At 30.9% G+C, this 19,989-nt stretch overlaps 2 protein-coding genes across 6 annotated transcripts in view; both read right to left on the bottom strand.

The window, feature by feature from the left end:
• Window positions 1-721, bottom strand: part of LOC21409902 (receptor-like serine/threonine-protein kinase ALE2) — a 7,065-nt gene extending 6,344 nt beyond the window's left edge. For both annotated transcript variants that reach the window (XM_024161366.1, XM_024161365.1), the window contains exon 1: window positions 260-721. In XM_024161366.1, coding sequence (XP_024017134.1) covers window positions 260-335 — 76 coding nt within the window. In that variant the 5' untranslated portion in view covers window positions 336-721. The remainder of the gene's footprint in view (window positions 1-259) is intronic.
• A 5,182-nt stretch (window positions 722-5,903) lies between these two features.
• Window positions 5,904-11,362, bottom strand: LOC21409903 (zinc finger CCCH domain-containing protein 64). Of its 4 annotated transcripts, XR_002901608.1 has the most exons (12): window positions 11,238-11,362; window positions 10,885-11,158; window positions 10,439-10,568; window positions 10,194-10,313; window positions 9,876-9,993; window positions 9,253-9,701; window positions 8,778-9,063; window positions 8,268-8,361; window positions 7,860-8,005; window positions 6,661-7,122; window positions 6,088-6,273; window positions 5,904-5,976 (listed from the first exon to the last, which is right to left on the bottom strand). XR_002901608.1 is itself a non-coding variant. In XM_024161400.1 (11 exons), exons 1-10 carry the CDS (start codon window positions 11,310-11,312, stop codon window positions 6,994-6,996), a joined length of 1,821 nt encoding a protein of 606 aa, XP_024017168.1. In that variant the 5' UTR covers window positions 11,313-11,362; the 3' UTR covers window positions 6,450-6,871; window positions 6,981-6,993. The 4 variants fall into 4 exon arrangements, 2 of the variants coding, with proteins under 2 accessions (XP_024017168.1, XP_024017167.1); XM_024161400.1 differs by lacking the exons at window positions 5,904-5,976; window positions 6,088-6,273 and having other exon boundaries at window positions 6,450-6,871; window positions 6,981-7,122; XR_002901609.1 differs by lacking the exons at window positions 5,904-5,976; window positions 6,088-6,273 and adding an exon at window positions 7,588-7,756 and having other exon boundaries at window positions 7,055-7,122.
• Window positions 11,363-19,989: the final 8,627 nt, after the last annotated feature.

Here is a 19,989-nt window from a genome sequence, read left to right on the forward strand (position 1 = left end):
ATATATATATATATATACAGATCCAATTAAATCCAAAACTCTTGTTACAGCAAAAATGGGAAGTGTCAAGGTACTCCATATTACTGGTCACATAGATAATATCGGCAACACAAAATTTCACAGACCCAGATCACAATGTTGCTAAATCAAAAACTTTTACAAATCCCAATGAATTTTGACAAACTAATCCAACAGTTCTAAACCATATCAAACTGAGAATTCAGCTGAGAAAAAAAAATGTGGGAATGTAGAGCTTTACCTTTAGATCTTTGGAGAGCCAAAACAAAGCTAATGAGACAAAGACAATAGACCAGCTGAATTATAACCATCCCCATCCCATAAAACACCAAATCTCAACAACAATATCACTAATCCCAGGCTTCCTCAATGATGGAGAAGAAATTAATTAAACAATAAAACAAATAAAGCAAAAGAAATGATAACAACCAAGGAATAAATTATTTTAGGAGTAGAAAGTTGATGACTTGAAGAAAGAACAAAAGGGACGTTAGATTAAACAAGGTCCACAAACAATGAGAGGCAAGTAATTGGAATGGAGTTTATTGAAACACCCAGAACTGGGTTTGGTGAGAAAACCGAAAACATGTAAGAAAGCAATCACTTTTTGAGAAGTTATTGAGCTCTGGGATATGCAGAGCCATGAGATCTCCATGGAAGGAAGAACTGTTTTCACTGACATGAGGAATTGGACACAGCCAAACTAAGCCCAAAAAAAAGGAAAAACAAAAGGAAATAAGAAATTTTTTTATGTACACTCTTGACACAACAGACCCATAGTACCAAGCAAGAGAGAGAGAGAGAGAGAGTTGGAGATGTAGTTGGGTGGCCAGGTGGGGTAGGAAGAGAGAGAGAGAGAGAGAGAGAGAGAGAGAGAGAGAGAGATTCTGGCTAATATTTTAATGGGAAAGTTGGATTTGAGTGATGTGTAACCAAACTTTTAACTTGGAAGTTGAAACTCTAGTTGCTTATTTAACGGAAGTTTGGTTGACTCATTTTCTTCCTGGTTTTCTTTTCCTTTCCTTTTTTCTTTTTAATTTTTTATGAAGAGATTTTCTTACTCGTTTTCCGTTTTTTTTTTCTCGAAAAATATACAAGAGAGCATGAAAAAACACAATAGAGTTTTCAAATTTGCATATTTTCATCAAGTTCTATTAGATTGATTTGATATTTTTTTTAAAAAAATATTAGCGTCATTATTTTTATTACTTTTTATATTTATTATTTGACATTTAAATAAAAAAATAATATATTTATATTTTAAAAATAATAATAAATTTCACGTGTAATTTAGTTTATGGATTCATAATTATTTTTAATTTACGTGTGTTTTTTGTGAGAAAAAATATTATAATAAACTACGAATTATAATTCAAATTATGACACGAATACACTAACTAAACGCACTATGAATACAGAAAGTGACAACATTTCTCGTTTTTAGATTATGTCACAGGAATTTTGGGTTTGTTCTTTTAGAGTGTAACTTGAGTGTAGATTTTGAGTTGAATTTGAGTTATAACTTGAGTTGAAGTTAGAACTTGAATAAAATTGAGTAAAATTAAATAAAATTGAAACTTTAAAGAACGTGAACTTAAATAAAATTAAAATTTGAGTTGTCTTTTTTTTAGTTTTTTTTGGATAAAAGGACGTGTCTTTCGTACTTTTTATTATACTTCTTTTTTTTTTTTGTTGTTGTTGAAACTCGTTTTTTCTGTTGGCTAGCCAGTCATGAGATGGTGACCACCACATATGAAGTGTCCATTTCTCAGTTTGACACGTCATCTTTTGTTACTTTCATGATCTTGGTTAGGACAAATTAAAAGGACAAATAAAAGGTCCTTGGTTAACCAAGGTATATTCTAATGGGGGATAGTTTGGCAATCAGCATCCCCAATGTGATACAAGTTTTGTTTATTTGTATTGTTGTTTCTACATTTGATAGATTCTACTCCAAGTTAGAGCTAACTTATTTATTAATTGTGTTTTATTTAAAAAAAAAAAAAACCATTTGATTGGAAAAAGAAAAACTCATGAGTGGTTTGGACGTTTTTGGGATTAAACAACAATCTTAGGACAGACCCACAACGATATTTTTGGAGGCGCTTTTTCAATTAGATTCATAAAGGGATGTGATGGGTCACTTTTTTAGTTGATTATAGCACAACTATTGTTAAAAAATAAATAAAAAAAGATTAATAGATAATTGCAACAATAAGCCAACTAATTCTTTTATTTACTTTTCCTTGAAGGGTTGGGATGAATTGAGGAATTTATTACGGGGTCCATTGAAGTGGATTTTCCAAGTCTTTTACTTTTCAAATTAAATTTGATTTAGACTAGTCGTTTTTCATTTTGTTCAATGATTTCCTTGGGGGGTTTGTCCTTTTAAGTCTTACCACTACAAAATCTGAAGACATTATTATCCATTGAAAGATTGTTTTGAATTACTTTAAACTGATTTAATTTAAAATTTAAATTTTATTACAGTAAAAAATTCTCATAAATAATCATATTTAACTTTTTTATTATAATAAAAAAATTTTATATAAAATTATATTTTAAATTAAAAATTTAAATTAATAAATTAAATGGACCTAAGTCATTCTTATATTAAGCTAAGCAAAAGTTGCAGTGGATAAATGCATGGGAAAATACTGTGTAAACATTACTTTATTGATAGGACACCCTCGAATTTTCATCGATCACTGTTATATTATAAATGGATTTCAATTGTTATTAATTTTGAGATTATCTAATGGCGGTGGGGGCTTTTTTTTTTTTTTTTTTTTTTTTTTTTTTCCCTTTTTTTTTTTAGGTTTTTAAAAAAAAACTATTACTATAGGATTCTAAAAAAAGAAAATCTCCCTTCGGAATCAAACTTCACTTGTCAAAAATATTATTTGATATAAATACAATGACAATTGACTTTTATAGTGTACCGTTGAATAAATATCATGTTACGTTTTTTTTTTTATTTTGAGAGGACCGAAACAAAACCCACATGTACCATACCAAGAGTATTCTTTAAACACGTTGATGTAACGGCACTTTGTCAATTTTTCAGAATTGCATAAAATGGAGACAGAGAGTAATGGGTTACTACCACCCCCTACCACCCAAATTCTGTAGCGGCTGTGTTTTGATTGTGTAGGGCATTTGTGTCTCGAAGTGCATTAATCATGCACCGTAATATAATAACATATAAATTCAAAACATCAATATTGGAATCAAACAAACCGACAACACAACTTGGAGCTGCCTTGTCGCCATGCTTCACAAGCCTTTGAAATTGTTTCTCTTGCACATCATGCACAGATAATGCTTGTTTTAACCATGTAATAATGACAACTGCAATGGAGGAAAAATAGTGTAAGGAAAAGTGCTTGAAGTTAAAGGCAGACAAACCTTTTGATTTCATCTTTCTCTCTCACTCACTCTCAATAGTGTACATATCATACTATATATATGTATATGTATATCTTTATGCTATTAAAACTTGTTCTTTTCATTTGTTGCTTGGTTGAACATAGCAAAACATTCCCTTTGACATTCTTACCTAATAAAGCCAAAAACAAGCATTTCCCATAAGACAACTTTCTTTATACATACACACGCGTTTCATGACAAATTTACACTATTTCCTTCGTGATCAACTATTTACAAACATATATCAATAGAGGAAAGACATCATTTTCTTGTGGGCCAAATAAGAGTCAGGTTCTCTTATTTCTAAGATTGATTACCATGAATTTCTTCATATGTAGATCCTGCGTCAACCACCATCTTTAGCAGACAAATACAACATTTTCATATGTAAGGTCCGTTTAGTTTGTTGATTTGAGTTGATATGTGACTTTATGTGAGTTTTTTATTGTAGTAAAAAAATTAGATGTGACTATTTTTGAAAACTTTTTACTGTAACAAAACTCGAATTAATGAAATGAATGAAGTCGTAGACCCACATTGAAATTCCAAGCCCAGGAAAAAGATATTTAGGGGATCACTTGAAATCAAGAGAGAAGAGAGTGGAGAGTACCCACCAGTTGCACCACATTTTCCTTTTTCTTTTTTTTCTTTTTTTTTTTTTAAATTTCCTTTGCCTTCACATTTAGGGGTACAAGCCCCACATTCTGAGAATGAGAATTATTGTCATAGAAAATTCCCAAGGCTTATAGGAACCCATGTGATCCATGGTATTCTTGCCCAACACTCCTCACTTCTCCCTCAATTCTTTGCTTCCCCGCATTGTTACTTTTGGGATTTGTTTTTCTTTTTAGGGAAAATCATCACCTTAGGACCCTTTCATTTTCGACTTTATCAAATTGGTATATTCGCTTGTTTCAATAATCTTATTGAGGTATCTTATAGCTCAAAATTTATCGTTCAATACCTCAAGGCCGTGTTTTAAAACATAGAGGGCTTTGTTCAGTTACATTTTTGAATTATAGTGATTTGAGTGTAAATCTTGAGTTGAGTTTGAGTTATAATTTTAGTTGAAGTTGCAACTTGAGTTTGTATTTAGTTGTGTACATTTGAGTTATGATTTGAGATGATAATCTTTTTTAGTCTGTATTTGGGTGGGTCAAAACTTGAGTTTGTATTTAGATAGTATTTTAATAAAAACTCAATGATGATGGAAAATATTAATAGGGTATATAGGTGGAGTTTTATTAATCTTTTCGTTGTGAACACATAAAAAAAAGAATCATCTTAATCAGAATTAAAACGAAAAAGTTATAGTGTTTTTAAGAATAGAAAAAATATTGTTTATTAACTTGAGTTTGAGTTTAGGAACTTGAGTTGAAGAGAAAACTTGAACTCATATTTTAACCTCAAACTCAAGTTAAAATTCAAGTTCAAACTCAAGTTCAAACTCAAATTTTACAAAAGAACATGAACTTAAATAAAGTTGTAAATTGAGTTCAAACTTTTTTTGAGTTTAGGTGCAAACGAACAAGCCCCAGAATGTTCAAATTTGGAGTTCGAATATGAAATATTGAGGTGTCTTGTAGTTCGAAATTTATCATTAGTACCTTAAAGGTCGTGTTTTAGAATATAGAATGTTCAAATTCGGGGGGTTTAGATATGAAATTTTCCTTTTTTGGTTTTGATTTTTAATTATATTTTTAGGTTGAAAGCAGAAATAGCCCGTTTTGTTAGAAGATTCATTCTCTGATTCAAATCATAGTTCATGATTCGCTACAGTATTTTCTCTCATAAAAAACACACGTAAATCAAAAATTATTCTAATCTCATGGTTCTAATCTATGAACCAAACGAGAAAAACTTCGGATGCGTTTGGTTGGTGTATTCGTGATATTATCTAAATCATGGTTCGTGGTTCGCTACATTATTTTCTCACACAAAAAATACACGTAAATCGAGAATGATTTTAAATTATAATTATGAATCCATGAACTAAACGTCCACCCATGTCCTAAAAAGCGATTTTCAGGCTCTTGGATGATATTTTTAAAAACCAAGGCCGTACCAAAAATAATAATTTCCTTCTTTTAATTGTAAAAAGAAAAAATATATATATATATCTATATATAAATATATAATTGATAAATTTCAACAAAGCTTCTATTAGCATCCCAAGACATAAGCTTTTCCCAACCGAAACCTTTTCAACAAAAACCCATTGAAGCAACGAGTAGGCTAGTACTGAAGGACCATTTCAAAAGGACCACTGGTATCAAGCACTTTTTTCTTTTTTTATTATCAACCATGTGCAATATGCAACTAAACTTTACCCCACAATCTCAGTCCCGCTTTTGTTTTAGTTCACTCATCCAATCCCTTGTGTTGCTTTGTTTCCCCTTTGTTAAGGCTGAAAAGCGAAATCCTTTGGTGGATATATTTCTTCACATGAGTTAGGTTGGCTCTTGACCTAACTCTCAAGGAACCGTTTACCTTTACAACTTTCCTCTTCCCCGCAGATCAGAGGAAATGCTGTTTCGAGAGAGTTGAATTTCACACGTACTATTTTTTGTAGAAAATATAGGTCTAATTCTCGTATCAAAGCGGTACATATGAATAATTAGACTTCAAAAGTGATAATACCTAATTAACAGCAATTGTCCACGCCCCGAGATCGGACTCCGCGGCCGCCTAGTTCTTGCGGGCCGGCCCTTAAGGAAGTCTAGTACCATAGTTCTAATAGTGGTTGTTCAAAAGAGTCAAGAGACGTCCTTTAGATGAATGCAAGTGAGACCCACAGCTCTTCCCCACTGAATCACTCCTTTCTTCCTTTCTCCAATTGCAAAATTCGAAAAGCGAAAAATGTCAATAAAGAATTTTTAATGAGCGTATTGTGCAACTCAATTATTGACATCTAACAACAATAAAACCAAAGAAGATCCACACACAGCAATTCTAAGCAATCAGGCACGTTCCTAGTTTAGTTAGTGCAAGCTGTCTTCCAACATCAATCAATATTTATATCATTAATAAAAGTCACTCTCTCCAAAATGCAATAAAGTTCTCGCCTGATTTTTTAGGTGGCACAAGCTTACGAGGCCTACTATACAGATCTATAGAAAATGAACTCAAAATGCAAAAATTTTAACACAAAGATCAAATAATAAGGATTTGAGTTTAACATTCTATTGGTGTCATCGTTAGCTTTACTTGTACCACTGCAAAGAAACATTGCAATTTGCAAAGAGGGCGCGCAGGAGACGAGCAACCCCATTGATGATAAAAAGACTGCTGTGACTCTGTGAGCTTGTGTAGGGGCGTCGGAGACTCAGAATTGAGACCAACCAGGATGGTTGTCATCCAAATAGTGCGTGTCATCTATATTACCTAATACCCATGCATTTTCGAAAGGCAACATTGCCAAAAACTAAGCAATGGGTACCCGGCAAATGGTAAAAAGTGCCTGAAGTTAGGTGCATGTTGAATGATAAAGATCAATCGATCAAGCAAAAGCATGATATGGACCAAAATGAGACCTTCCGTGAAAAATCATCCGTTTGAATCAAATTCTTGGAATTGACTCTTGAAGTCAGTGACCATTTTCGTTTCTTCTTCTTTGCTATAAGTACAATTCCTCCAATCAGCTCTATCTGCTATCTTTAGCAAGCCTGCCAGAACCTGCAAAGGTTTCATGTGAATAACATTTCAACGCAATTATTATTAAACTTGATTGTTTAGGGTCTAACTTCTAGGGAAAATAACATTCGCAATTCAAAGTTGAATGGAAAGGAACTTTACTACAAAAGGAGAGGGGGGAGAGAGAGAGGACGTGACTATGATATGACCATCGTTCATCTTTTGTCATCACAAAAGTCCACAAAACTTGGGCAAGAACTATGGTGCTCGTGAAGATTAAGAATAAAGACAAGTAGTGACCACCCAGAACTGGGTTATCTGGTCATATTATCTGATTACGTGGCTAGAATTACTTCAAAACACTTCGTTGTGGTACAGCTTACGAGATATAAGAATCTCGCCAGGACCCACCTAAATATTTCATTTGAGGCAGCTACTGAACAGACAGGAAAACATATGGTCCACTATTCGTAATGCAAATGATTTGTACTTTAAAAAAGGACAAACCTCCTCCTTGTGTCATCATACATGTGATCGATCATGCATAAAATGGTAATATGCGACGAAAGCGGAACATTAATTTATTTCCGTATGTTTATATACGAATACAAAACAAGCCACAACTTTGTCTTGTGAAGACTTGTGTCAGCTCACAACCAGACCATTCATTTCTTATCTACAAGGGGGAAAAGGAAAGAGATGATTACATCTACACAACAGATTCCAGGTCGAAATCAAAACTAAACACCAAAATATCAAATAAGGTTATTATAGCTTACCTCACGCCCAAATTGAGCTGGGAATTTCTCGTTTTCCTCCACCACATGTGATAAAATGGTACCGTCAGGGAGTTCAATATAGAAGAAACTAAAATTCTTGTCAAACTGAGTCTTCAAATAATTTCTTCCATCAGAATTGTTATTGACTGCAATCAAAAATAAATTGAAATAAATTTACAGAGGAACTACTGAATTTCCAGACTTACACAAAACCAATACCCCAAAATAAACTTTCGCTTTGGACTAAATTGACAGAAGGATGCTAACTGAGAAGGAATAAATGCTCATTGCTAAACTTGGATAATGGGTAAGATACATGACAAAAAACCGACCTAAAATTGATATAAGACTAACTGGAGAAAGCCACAGACACACAATGAGAACAGCAGTTAGGCACCATTCACTTACATTTCTTGATCGCAAATTTGAAGCCAAGCTTATCAGCAGCTAAATTAAATATATTTTGCAGAGCAGCTGCCTTGGATGATGGAACAGGGATAGCCTAAAGAATTGAACAGGAATTAAGTAAATAACTAGAGAACAAATCTGAATAATAATTTACAAACCATGACTTGATATGTGTGTGTGTGTGTGTGTGTGAATACAACGTGTTGTTTAACATTTCTGATTAATCAGCTCAAACCTTGGCTCAAGTAGATTTTCAAGAAAAGCAAAATAAAAAAATAAAAAAAGATAATATTCAAAAGGTAAAATGCTTAAAACAGCGTAGGACGCTTAAAGACTATCCAATTTGAAGGTAATTTCTAGAAACTTAGTATAAGAAACATAACTTCATGTGTGTGTGTGTGTGTATGCCGCCACACAGTCAACACACACTTCATGCAGCTTGCTATACAAATAACAATTAAAATTCACCAAATCTAATAGAGATGCTTCCAACTTTGCAGATTCTTTTACCTGGAGATTAGCATGAGTACTTCTTTTAGACACCCACTCGAAGAAAACAACATCTTTCCCTTGGCTCTTATAATACTTCCTGAGGCTATTCTGGAATCTACCGAGCTCAATTTCAGACTTTTGTGGTAGAGAGAGGGTATTAGGCAAATGCTCCACAGGAATTACCAACACGTGGTCTTGTACGAGTGGACCTTTAGGCAATGCACAGTAGAAATTTTCTCCTATACTGATGATCAAATGCGACTCTACATTGGGGCTTGAGAGACAAAACCAGCATTCTTTCGATCTAAAAGTCCATTACACAATACGCAGTTAACATACTAGTGTGGACTCCATATTTTTATACATTAGATCATTGAGAAAGTGAACATAGTTGATGGTTTGCAAACAAAGTAATCACAGGAATAACAAAAACATCATGAACCAAACTAAAATTGAAATCTACGGAAAAATAGCATGTTGATAATAAAACAACCTGTCAGTTGAAGCATTTTCAGATCCACGTCTCCTGTGAGAATATCCCTCACCTTCATCTTGTAAGCTGTGCTTGAAGTTGCAATCTGGACCCCTTTCACATTTTCCCTTGTTGAGAAAATCAAAACAAACACCCCTCATAGATTGTTCCCTCGCATCCACATCATGTTGAAAGTGACATTTTTCCCCTCGTGGACAAGAGCCAGAGGAAACAAATTTAAAACAAAGCTTATTACCATCTATGGCTCCATGTTTCTGTCGTTTTTGTGAGACATCATATCTCCAGTACTGTGAATCAGAAACACCATCGTTGGATCTCTTTGCAGCTTCTCTTCCATCTACCATTTCCTGTACTGTGTATGGAGATAAGGTAGTGCCTGCTGGCTTCGCACTAATGTCAGAAGCAGACATCATTGATGCTGGAGTGGGAGAAATTGCATGAATAAATTTCTGAAAAGGCAGCGTTAAAAAAAAAAAAAAAAGTCATTAATAAAGTAACAAAAAAGGTTGAATCTGAGAAAGGCAAGAATATAAGAATAACTATAAAGGCAACACAAGTAGTGAAAAAAAAAAATCAAAACTAAAGTCGCATTTCAAGAAGCGAAATTTGATGAATGAACAAACCTGTTTATCCTTATTTCCAACAGGTGCCAGACCCAAGAAGCGGGTCACATACACAGCATCGACATTGGAGTAAGGTTCACGGTCATAGAACACACCTTTGGTGCCTGCAATGTGATAGCTAGAACACCAACCAAACTTTGATCAGAAGAATAACTTACAAGTTACAACTCATACTGGCATAAAGAGCTAATGCTAGGCTGACTACACAAGCCCGAAAGCAGTTAGTAAAACATAAAACGTGATCATAAATACATAAGAAGAATGAAAATGGGATAAACTCGACATTCATGCACACTCAATTTCCATGCAGTCCCATACCGCGGCTTGATCTCTGCAACTAACTCTGCTACTGTGGAATCACTACTTGAAGATTCTGATACCCCAGGTGGAAGGCCAGAAGTTGATGCTCTATTTGTGACCCCACTTGGCCATTCGTTAGTGATTATCAATTAAGGCAGTCACAAAAAGAAAAATCACATACCAAATCATCCAGAAAGCAACATAAAGCATCGAACACAAAACGAAGTACTAATTTTCTTTTTCTTAACAAAATTGAAGGATATGTAAGAAATAAATCAACAAGTCCAGGTTCCTCCGCAATTGCGCGCAATGCATCAACATCATCCTGACTATACGTCCCAAACTGTTGGCCATCCGCAGAATTCCTACCAGATAAATACGCCACACATAATCCTATACAAAATTGCAGTGTACTAAATCAGCGCAATCCAATTGGTTCACGCATATATCTTCATGGCTTAAAAAGACTCATAATTCACTATTACAAGCAACCACGCCACTATAAATTCTTTCAACCAGACTTATTCTATCCTATAAAAACAAGTTAGTTTCTCAATCTTACAAGTACCAAAAAGTGGTAATTTGTTGCCAACGAAACGTCATCTAGTTATAGGCTAATAATTACATTAACAAAAATGTTGCACTGGTGCTAAGTTTTCACTTCAAAATAATTTTTCTCAGTAACCAAACAAACTGATAAAGAGCATACCGTGGAGTGTAAACTTGCCACTGCCTTTCAACCAGAAGAGATTCTCGCGAATCTTCAAGCCGTCCATCTTGAATCCCTGGTTCGCTGGGTCCTTCGAAGCGGCTAAAAGGAATTTAGCAGCGGCGATGCCATAGTCGCCGATGAAGTAAGTTGGGAGAGGGATTTCGGACCGGCCTTCGAGGTAGTCCGCGAACTCGGCGAGCCGGTCCGGCGAGTCCGGGAAGAACTGGCCCACGCATAGTAGGGCGTCGAATGGACCAGCCGATTTATTGACCTGGAACGAGTTAACTCAGTTGAGATTGAAGAAACGGAAATGGGAGTTGAAAAACCTAGAGAGAGAGAGAGAGATATACCGAAGCGACTCGTTTGAAGAGCTGGTTGAGGCGGCCTAAGACGTCGCCGCAGAGGAGAATTCGCGGAGGAGCCATGGGAGGGAAAGAGGCGAGCTCGAAGGTTGAAAATGGCGGAGGAAAGGAATGGAAATGGACCGAGATCGGAAGGCCCAGTTCTTCAGGTGTGATCTCGGTCCGATATTTTGGGCTGACAATGTGGAAATCTGGGCCGGATAACCCAGAATACGAACAAAACACGACATTTTAAAAATGACAATAACTGAAAAAACGACAACATCCACAAACGACAACGAAGCGATGACCGACTTTAGCTAAATAACGACAACTGTCCAACAAATGCCGACAATAGAACGACAATAAAACATAAAGTCGACGATAACATAAAACGACTACCGTCCACTGCCCTAAAACGACAAGAAAGACAACAACACTAAAACGACAACAAAAAATAAAACAACAGAAACTAAAACGAACCACGACAATATGCTAGTTAACAACGACAAAAACCCAAAAAGCGACAAAAAAGAGGGAAAATTTTAACGATGAAACAAAAAGACAGCAAAACTTGACAAAAAGCCTTAAGAACGACAAGAACTAAAACAAACAGGCATGGAGAAAAAAAAAACACACGCACACAAAGCGTAAAAGAAATTGATAACACAGAAAATAATAAAATCATTAAAAAAAAAGAGAGTTATTCTCCTAGGACAAAAAAAATAAACTATTATTTTTCTATTTTCAGTTGTTAAATATGCATTAAAATTATATATTTTTTTAATTTAATGTGATTTTAACTAAATTTAACGGTTAAAAACTGACTTCATCAATAATGAAACCCTGTTATAAAAAAACCTTAAAAGAAAAAAATAATCCACATAAAATTAAATAAAGAGTGAAAAGACAAAGCACAGTCAATTAAACGTCAGAAACAATTTTTTGAACGACATTATTTACTCTTCTTTTATTGTACATAAACCTGTCTCCCTGACTACCTCAATGGCTTTTTTTTTTTTTTTTTTTTTTTTTTTTTTTTTTTTCTCTTTTCTCTTTCCAACTATTCATCTTCCTAACTCCTAAGGATGCGTTTGCTTAGGTGAAAATTAAAGGAATAGAATTTAAATATGATGTTTAGTTAGATTTATAAAAAATAAATGATCATTCAAATAAATGGTCATTCACCCATTTTGAGTGAATCATCATTCGCTCATCACATGAGATACAAAAAATAAAAATTTAAGTGTTTGGTAAATTATGTATAAAATTGATATAAATATGTATAATGATTAAAATAGACATAAACTATGTACAAAATATTGATATAATGATGTATAATGATTAAAATAGACATACTTTAACACACATACTTATAATTAGTTTATCTCTATGTTTATAGTCAATATTCACAATATTTATACACTACAATACTAAAAAAAATTTAATCTTCATTTTATCAATTAAAATATCTCTAAAAAATAAATTAGTTTTATTCAAGGAGATAAATTATATATCTATAAAGAAATTAAATAACGTAAGAACTGAAGGTAAATTATTTTTCAAATTTGCAACATTATAATAAAAATATATTATTAAATTTAGCATAATATATTTATTAAAGATTTTTGATTTTCAAATAAAAATTTAAAATAAAATTACTCTTTAATTTGATTTGGAAGAAATAAAATGAGTTGATTGAGAATTAAGTTTTATTATTATGGTCATTTTAGTAAACTTTGATAATGTAAGCAAAAGCTGCTGTAGAAAAATAATTCCTGACATGCTTCTTAAATTCTGCTGTAATGCATCAGTTTTTATAAGCTGTCCGAACAAAAATAAGTTTTGTCAAACACCTTAACTTACCGTAGTTTATTAAAAAAATGCTAAAAACAACCTCTAAAAGTAATGGCAAATGGGCTCTTGGTCTACTCTGTACACACCATTGATTGAAAGATAAATTTTCAAAGGGATTCTTTATAAGGACTCGTAGAATGCCAAAGGAAACCTTGCAATCATCTCTTTCACATTACCTTTTTTTTTAATAATAAATGTACAATAGTCTAAACCTTTTTATATTTTTATGGGAAGCTTTATTGTAAAAACGTTATTTTGCTCCATTGTTAAAAAATATTGTTTTTATTTGTCAAATCACATTCACATCGTATATTTATAACGCGCGGTACAAAATTAACTGCTCATTCTACATACTAAACAATTAAAAAACTAATCTAACGGTTAAAATTCAATTTCTACTGGTGGAGAAATATAATGATTCCTACCATAAATACACCCATATTTTTTTTAGGGTATTAAAAAAAACTCGATCATGAATTAGATTCCAATCATGTTGTGGGTTCCGCTCTTGTCTAAACTCTTTTGATAGTTTAGTAAATCAAAGTCTCGTTTATTTCACCGATTTGAGTTTTTAGTTTTAGGTTTTTATAGTAAAAAACTTTCAAAAAAATGTCACATCAAAATTTTTTACTACAGTAAAAAACTCTCAGAAAATGTCACATTTCAACTTAAATTAAAAATTTAAATCTGCGAAGTGAACGATTCGATGATGAATTAGATTCCAATCATGTTGTGGGTTCCGTTCTTGTCTAAACTCTTTTGAGAGTGTAGTAATTAAATATTGTGGAGTTGGACCACTTGAAGCAGGTGTGAAAGGGCAACATTTTTCTTAGACATGACAAGACCAGGCCTATATCGACTATCAACCTAAACTGGACGTATGCATATAAACATATGGTATTTATCATGATATTTACAACACTGGCTAGTACAATAGTACCTACGAGGGCAAGAATCACGTGGGTGCCATTAAGGTTTTTTTTTTTTTTTTTTTTTTTTTTTTCTTTATAACATGAAAGCGAAAACGTTTCCTAAACCGTGTTTTGTTGCAAATATTGTTATGAAAATGAGACCGAAAAAAAAAATACGAACAGCTTTTGTTAATAAAAGAGAAAATGGTTAAAAGATATTTTCACATTTTCGTTTTCACCTTCTAATGTTATGGCTAAATACACATTCTCAAAAACATACCCAAACAAGATTTTCATTTTTTTTTTTTCTAATACTCAAAACAATAACCTCTTAGAAAAATAAGCAAACACAGAGCCAAAAAAAAAAAGACCCGGCACCATAATAAAAAAAATTTCATTTCTATATTTATACTTGTAGCAAAACTATTTTTGAAACCACTATCAAATAATCCATAGCTTTCTTATGTGGGCCACAAAATCGGTTGGAGAAAATATGATCGGATTTATTTATTTATTTTGTTATATATATATATATATATATATTTTTTTTTTTGCTTTCTTGATCATTTCATTGTTTTTTCATTTATATATCCATTTTACATGATATTGGGTTAATTGAGAAAAATGATTGGATTTTGGAATCAACTTCAATATTAATGTTCACTCGCACAAAAATTATAAATAGGGCCGATACAGTGGAAGTATAGGTTATCAAATTTTATCCCGAATTGAATCAATTTTGCTCCATATAAAAAGCGTGAAAATTTCACTTTCGTACTATGTTATATGAATATACGAGTTTAATGTCTTTTATTTTTAATAATTTTATGTCGGTATCTTGACTTTTTAAAAAATTTTCTTTTAGTATCTTAAGACAATTTTTAAGACATAAAAAGATAAACTTATCATTATTATTAAATATATAAAAAAGCTTTTTAAAAAATCTTAAACACGCAATCAAGACTTTTATTTTATATTTAGGACATAATGAAATTTATGTGTTTAGTTACAGATTTAAGATTTTTTAAAAAATTTTTTTTATATTTAATAACAATGATAATTTTATTTTTTTGTGTCTCAAAAATTACCATGAGATATTAAAAAAAATTCTAAAATGTCAATATATTGATATAAAATTATTAAAAATAAAAAATATTAAACTCATATTTTAATATAATATAGAGTACGAAAATGACAATTTTCCTGTAAAAACAGTTTTGCGGAAGTGGACTCAAAAGTAATTAACAAATAAGATTGGATTGAAATAAAACGATAAGATTGAAAAAGACAAAAAGTTGAAAAGAAAGAAAGTGATTATTTGGCTAGTTCAAGATGATTTGATTGAGATTGGAATAGTAATGGATGTCGCGATCGATATAACTTTTAAAGAGAAAAAAGTTTGGAAAACTGTTATATATATAGAGGTACTGTTTCTTGTAGGCGGTTTTACTAATAGAACTAATTATTTGAGCATTAAATTTGATTAATATTTAAATGAAATTAAAAAATTATGTAAAAAATACAGTTTTTTATTTTAGCGGTTAAAAAAATAAAATTATTAGTAGTTTTATTTTTTTAATCCTACGGGAGAAATTCTCATATATGTAATAGGGTAACTTTTAAGAATACTCCTAAAATAGAGTCTCTTTTTATTTTTACCTCTCAACATTAGTCTATATATTTCTACCTTTTATACTAGAACTCGTAAAAGGCAGAGTTTTTTAAAAATAGTACTTTTAATAAGTTAGTACTTAAAGACATAAACTCTGTAATTTTCTCTATAATATATTATATTAATAGGGTGGTAGTTCCATCCAGCCGGCTAGATGTTCCATCCTTTTATTTTCAGACAGGAGCACGTTTGGTTAGAGGATTCGTTCTCTGATTCGAATCATGGTTCATGATTCGTTACAGTATTTTCTCTTACAAAAAATACACGTAAATCGAAAATGATTATAATCTCATAGTTCTAATCTATGAACTAAACGGTAGATTGATTTCAATGTCCGCGATCTTAGCAAGGGTAGTGATGTGAGTTTAAAACCAGTTGGGAAATGTACCAGGATATAGCTAATATGGAGAGGCTAACTATTTTATTTTTTGTATTATTTTATTTTTTAACTATAATAAATGTAAATTTTTTTTTTGTATATTTAATAAAATTATTTATATTTTAAATTTAATAAATATTAAAATAATTTACATTTAACTAAAAACTCACAAAAAAAAAATACCAACCGAAACAACTTTCTAACTATTCTGATTAGAATTTAATTAAAATTTAGAGAGTTATCCGCATAGTTTGAAAACCTTGTAGCTGATGTCGACGCTTCAGCTTCCAGCTAATTTTTTTCTGCGATGACCTTGTCAAACTTAGGTGGATAACCATTTTTTTTTCGAACTCAATCTTTCAAAGACTTTAAGCTTAAAAACAAACAAAAATTTAACGTTTCAAAGAAATTATTCATCTTGACGACCACAGGTGTAACTTGTAATCGGGGACCTTATTACTTACTGTATTTTGTGAGAATTCTACGGTAAAGTTTGGAGATAAACTACTTAATAATTAAGATTAAAATCATGAGATTATAATTATTTTTTATTTACTTGTATTTTTTGTGAGAAAAAATACTGTAACGAATTATGAACCATGATTCAAATCATTGTATGAATCTCTTTACCAAACGTCTCATAAAATTCTATTTTAAACCATCAGATCTACATTTAATTTTTTTTATTTCATATTTTTTTAATTTTAATTATAAACACTTTAATCAGAGTTTTAACGTTTAGAAACATGCATTATTAATGAAATACTTACCGTAAAAAGCTTCGCGCGCGTGTACTTATTACGAAATTAGTTATGATATCATCTTATATTGCAGCTCATGTTGTTAGTCTTCGCTTTACGTTTTGTCATCTTTTTCTAAATAATGCATGATTATATTACACTAATTGGTGCTAAGCATCCGGAATAAATTTGGTCACGTATAATCCGTATATCAATAATTCCACCTTTGTGATCATTTCGTTAGTTTTACTTAATTTCTATGGTCCACAATTCAATAGTGTGTGAAATTTCCAGCCAATTTTTAATCAGCATGTAGTCTTCACGATACTTGATTGTATCTTTTGACGATGACATATTATTTTAAGTTGTTAACTAAGCAAGCACGTGGACTAGTCAAACAGGACTTCAAACATATTATAATGATGATCCAAAATATTAATTAAGAACGACTTATCGTTCAACACGATAGTTGTGTACAAATATGGACCTTACATTATGCGATAACTTTCAAGAGTATTTTCAGTCATACGGCACGGTGCATTTTTGTATGGAGTGGGCCGTTTAGTTCGCTTAATTTGAGTTGAGATGTCATTTTTATGTGAAAATTTTTTACTGTAATAATAAAAAATTAAATGTGACTGTTTCTAAAAATTTTTTACTGTAATAAAATTTAAATTTTAAACTCGAATAAGTGAAATAAACAGGGTCATAGTTCTTAATTAATCCGGGATAACAATAAATATTCAAAGAATGCATGCGAAATGTGTACGCAATATTTTACTAAATTTGTCGTCACATACTTATATTATATTAATAATATAACTATTATTAATATAATGTAAGAGTTATATTAATAATATTATAGTTATTAATATAATTATGATATTATTTGTGACAATATTATAATTATATTATATTATGAGTCTAAATTTTAAATTAAAAAGATTGTAAATTTTAAATTTCATTAGGGGTATTATGAAAGTTGCATTAATTGTATTATGTTAATTCTCGCACAATTTAAAAGTTAAAGTTGTTTTTAGAATGTTTTTCATTTTGATTGTAGATTCTTTAAAAAACACTTTTGAGGAGATTTACTAAACACTAAAATCACTTTTATTATGAGCAGAAACTGATTTTAGGAGTAAAAAACAATACTAAACGCAGCCTTAGACGTTTTTAGACGTTACTGATATTTTAACCTACTATATAACTATAGATTTTTCATAAAGAAAAAGCAAAGCAGTAAATTAGTTTTGTGAGTGTAAAGCAGTGTCGTAAAACAAAGCACATGTTCAACGTGACTTGTGGTTTAACAAACTCTGTTGATAGAACCATGCCTTGTACCCTTTCTCCGGCACTTCTGTATAATATATATATATATATATATATATATATATACATATATATAAGAAGAAGAAGAAGTAGAAGTAGATAAAATCAAAAGAAATGCCACGAATAATACGACAAATGAGAAGCAGTAAAAACTAAAAAGGTAAAACTACTTTTTTGGTAGAATAATTTTCAGGGACAAAACCAGCCACCAAAACGACTGTTATCCAAATATCGCGGTTGTTAATACAATAAAATACCATTAGTTTAAAAAAAAATAATAAAAAATAGTATATAATTAACCATAATCTTTATTCCAAACGGTGAACCAAATCACATATGTGTTTGGTAAGCACTCAATTCAGATTTTTATTCCCCGTATAAACTAAATTTGAACGGCCTAATTTAAAGAATAGTTTTTCCTCCGTTTCTACTTTTTAAACTGTTTTTAAATAATAATAAAGATATATTTATACTCTAGACTCTCCGCATCCAACCGTTATTTTGAATTGCAACTTGAATTACATAATTCAAACTATCGAATTAAACGGAACTTAAATTTATTAAATTGTTAATTTTTAGATATAATGCACAATCTTATCTAGTTGTTAAAAAACTCTCCATTAGTGACAGTGCAGTATATTTCATATAGTGAAGATATATTTTTATAAGGTCGATAATATGAGTCACGATACGATAACATGACTTGAAAATGATACGAATTTTACAGGTTAGGGTTGAAAAAAAAAGGTTCGGATGAGAATTATATCGACCTGAAATTGACACGAAATATACGGGTCAATTTCAGATTAGACTCGTCTAACTCGAACACGATACGAAACTCGTAAAAAACTTATATATATATATATATTTTTCATTACATATTTTAAATTTTATTATGAACTTGTGATATTATGATAGTTATACTCAAAATTATATACTATTATTTATTTAATTTTGATGAATGTTATTATATTTTAGTGTTGGATGAATTTTAAATTATTTTTAATATATAAAAAATTAAAAAAAAGTTTATAATTTTTGTATCAATAAAAAATTTTTAAGTTAATTTCATGTGGCGTAAACTTATAAAAATACTCGTGTCATATTCATATTATAATTTTTAAAAAGTTTTGTGTCAGTGTTCAAGTGGACTACAAAATACATCCGTGACATAAATTGTCATGCGTAAATTCTTCCATCACTGTTGCCGTACCAACAAGAGTGTTGCTTGCTTCCTTGAGTGTGAACAGTCAAAGCATCAGAAAACGATTGATCATATTTCGTGGGATTCCAAAGCAAACGTGTCGTTTTAATCCCCTTTCCTCGAAGTAAGCAACAGCAAAAAAGTACGTGCCACGTGCCCATTAGTCTCTCTTAATTTTTATTCATTATTATTTTTAATTATTTTTTATTTATTCTTTTAGAGTTTAATTTGAGTATAATTTTTGAGTTAAATTTAAATTATAATTTGAGTTAAACTTATAATTTAAATTTGTATTTAATTATGTACATTTCAATTATAATTTGAGATAAAAATCTTTTAAGTTTGTTAAATTTATATTTAAATAATATTTTAATAAAAACTCAATGCTGATAAAAAATTTTAATATGATATATGAATCGAATTTTATTCGTATTTTTATTGTCAACGCATAGAAAAAAAATCATCTCAATTAAAATTAAAATTAAAAAATTATAATATTTTTAAGAATAAAAAAATATTATTAATTAATTTGAGTTTGAGTTTCTAAACTCAAGTTAAAAAAAAAACTTAAACTCAAATTTTAATTTTAAATTTAAATTTAAACTCAAATTTAAACTTAAAACAACATTAACTCGAATAAAATTGTAACTCTACCATTTTTCGCTC

This window comes from Morus notabilis, unplaced genomic scaffold (genome assembly GCF_000414095.1).
Source record: "Morus notabilis unplaced genomic scaffold, ASM41409v2 Scaffold329, whole genome shotgun sequence".
Lineage (NCBI taxonomy): Eukaryota > Viridiplantae > Streptophyta > Magnoliopsida > Rosales > Moraceae > Morus > Morus notabilis.

Bases quoted from the DNA above. Each gene is read 5' to 3' on its own strand.
- LOC21409903 (XM_024161400.1), bottom strand. From the start codon at position 11,312: ATGGCTCCTCCGCGAATTCTCCTCTGCGGCGACGTCTTAGGCCGCCTC. The intron at 9,702-9,875 runs GTTTGTTCATTC...CTGCCTTTTCAG, and splicing joins TTGGAAATAAGGATAAACAG to AAATTTATTCATGCAATTTC. The intron at 8,006-8,267 runs GTAAGTGAATGG...TTTTGATTGCAG, and splicing joins CAAATTTGCGATCAAGAAAT to TCAATAACAATTCTGATGGA.